General features: G+C 39.4%; 1 protein-coding gene across 1 annotated transcript in view; it reads left to right on the top strand.

Annotated features, from left to right (window-relative positions):
- Positions 1-2500, top strand: part of antxr2a (ANTXR cell adhesion molecule 2a) — a 67621-nt gene that overhangs the window by 5804 nt on the left and 59317 nt on the right. Inside the window, exons 3-4 of the mRNA XM_062543018.1 lie at positions 1062-1133; positions 1338-1419. Of these exons, the coding sequence (XP_062399002.1) occupies positions 1062-1133; positions 1338-1419 (154 nt within the window). The remainder of the gene's footprint in view (positions 1-1061; positions 1134-1337; positions 1420-2500) is intronic.

Consider the following 2500-nt stretch of genomic DNA (forward strand, 5'->3'; position numbering starts at 1 on the left):
CTTTAGTGGTTAGTTCCAGTGTTTCACACCTAGCGGGCTCGTTAGCCAGACGCTAATTTTAGCTGTAGTGTCATAGCAGGCTGCTGGCTGTCATGTCTGAAGAACATTCAGATGCCCTTTAAAAAATGACACAGCTGTCATTATACTGAGGGTAAGATAGGATTATCCATCACAGATTTTTAGTGCATTGACTAAATTGAATCTTATATTTTTGTTCTCTCCCACAGTCAAGATTCAGGAATGGAATCATATTGGGGGGAACTACCCCAGAGCTGGAAAAATAGTGTTATACTATAGTGAATAATGTATTTTACATTAGAAACTGCATTAAAGTCAGCATTGTGTGAACTATGATTTAAGACATTTACAGTAACAACATGTGCACATTTGGTCACACTTTACTTGGATAGGCTGCCCACAGACTGTCTATAGATGCTCAGATGACCATTCATTTGTAATTAAAAAAAATGCATTGACATGATTACCTTTAGAGGTGCTCTAAGCGATGTTGGGTAATGTCAATCACGTTCAAGCAAAACAGAGAGCTAGCTTGCCACTCCCTCCCCGTCCTCTCCCGTGCATTGAAACTCTCCTAAATGCGCATTTTGTCGGTTATTGGCTGAACCACTTTATGTTTTTATGGTCCAGGCTGGACCAAGTTGTTTTTGTTGCTGTTTTTGAAGTCTGGCCTGTCCACAGAGACCGTGTTTTTTACGGTATATTCAGGGCACAGGCAGCTAGTGGATGGTGAGGTGATGTTTGCTGCATGATACACTAAATGTTTTAGCTTAGAAGCTGTGTAACCTACTGTAGCTTGAAGCACCTTTTAGAAATGCTGTTGAATAGAAGGTTGCTGATAGTTGCAAAAGATCCAATGTACGATGTACAGCCAGAGAATCTTGGCTGTTGCTGTTACTCCCTTTCGGATGTCCTCCATGCAAGTTTGCCATGATCTATGTGTATATATTTGGTTAATGCAATAGAAGTATGTTTGACAATCAAATCTCTGTTTTTTTTTTTTTTTTATCTCTCCCTGCCCTGCACTTCTTTGCTTTCTGAAGCCCAAGCTTGAGAGTATCCTTCATTGTGTTCTCATCTCAGGCCGAGGTCATGCTACCTCTAACTGGAGACAGGTACGTGGGTTTCACATCAAGATAATATCAGTGTCAACTTTATTAGTATGATAACAAATAGTGATCTACCTCTGAGAAATATTATGTGTTTTTACTTGTGTGTGTCTTACTTATGTCTGCCTTCTCAGTTCATCTCAATTCAAAATATTCCAGTTCAATTCAATTGACTCAGGTCAGTTCTGTTCTCTTGTGATTTTTTTCTAGTTATCAAATTGAAGAGGGTCTGAAGCGACTAAGCGAAGTGAAACCAGCCGGTGATACCTACATGCACGAAGGATTAAGAATGGTGACTGTGCAGTTCAGACTTGGGGATGGGGACAGGGGAACTCTCTTGCCTAGTACTGAATGATCATTGTCTTTGTCGGTAGTATACCAGTGTATTTAGTATGTAGTATCAGTGCATGTATACGTATCAGTAGTACTAGTATGTATGACTACTGATGCTCTGAAGTGTAGATGTAGAAGCAGACAATATGGGGTTTCCACACCTGTAGGCTTGAAGCAGATATTTAGCATCTGGTACGAGACCTCACACTTAGATCTGAGTATGACCTGGTCAGGAAACCAATGCTCGTGAAAATCACCTTGTCTGTTTCACATCTGGAAAAGTTTGCAAAAGCTGTATAATGTCAATCAAGTTTAAAAAGCCAAGCACTTGTTTGCAATACGCCAGGAATAACAAGTATGATATAAACATGACAAGTATGATACGAACCAAATAATATCCCTCGATGACATGTTTTAGAAAAGTCCCGAAAAGGTTTTGTACTTTTACATGTCAAAAGATATAAACCTAATAAATAAATTTGCTGTGACCCCTGTCTGCAGTAACTTGGATGCCATAATGGCTGACGTAGTCCCCCAGTCCCTCTCGCTCTCTGATGTTTAGTATCATAACTGCCGTCATGTCTGATACCCATCTGTTTATCCTAAGAGGGAAATTATCGCTTAACCCAGATTCAGGTCACTGGATGCTTTATCACATCCAGAACCTCAGTAGCTCCATGTCTGGACATCAATCAATGCCAAGGGGATAACTAGAAGCCATGCCAAGCACTGTCTGTCCATGTAGTGCTGAAAAAGCCTCCCTTATAGACATTATTGTTTTTATGAAGTTGAGAATTTAGTTATTTTAGGAACGTATTCAACATGTTTGTTCATGCCTTAGATGAAAGAAAACAAACCAGACATTCTGTGCAGTCTAAGAAAGATACAGATAGCAGTGACTATAGTCTAAGCTATACAGTGACAGAGGTAATGTAATAGTAATGCCAGTTGTAAGTTTGTTTTCTCATTTTGATACAGTGTTTGAAATCTGCTATATAAATAAAGTGAGCTTGCCTTGTGTAATATAAACATAGGAGTTT

Source organism: Sardina pilchardus, chromosome 8, assembly GCF_963854185.1.
Source record: "Sardina pilchardus chromosome 8, fSarPil1.1, whole genome shotgun sequence".
Lineage (NCBI taxonomy): Eukaryota > Metazoa > Chordata > Actinopteri > Clupeiformes > Clupeidae > Sardina > Sardina pilchardus.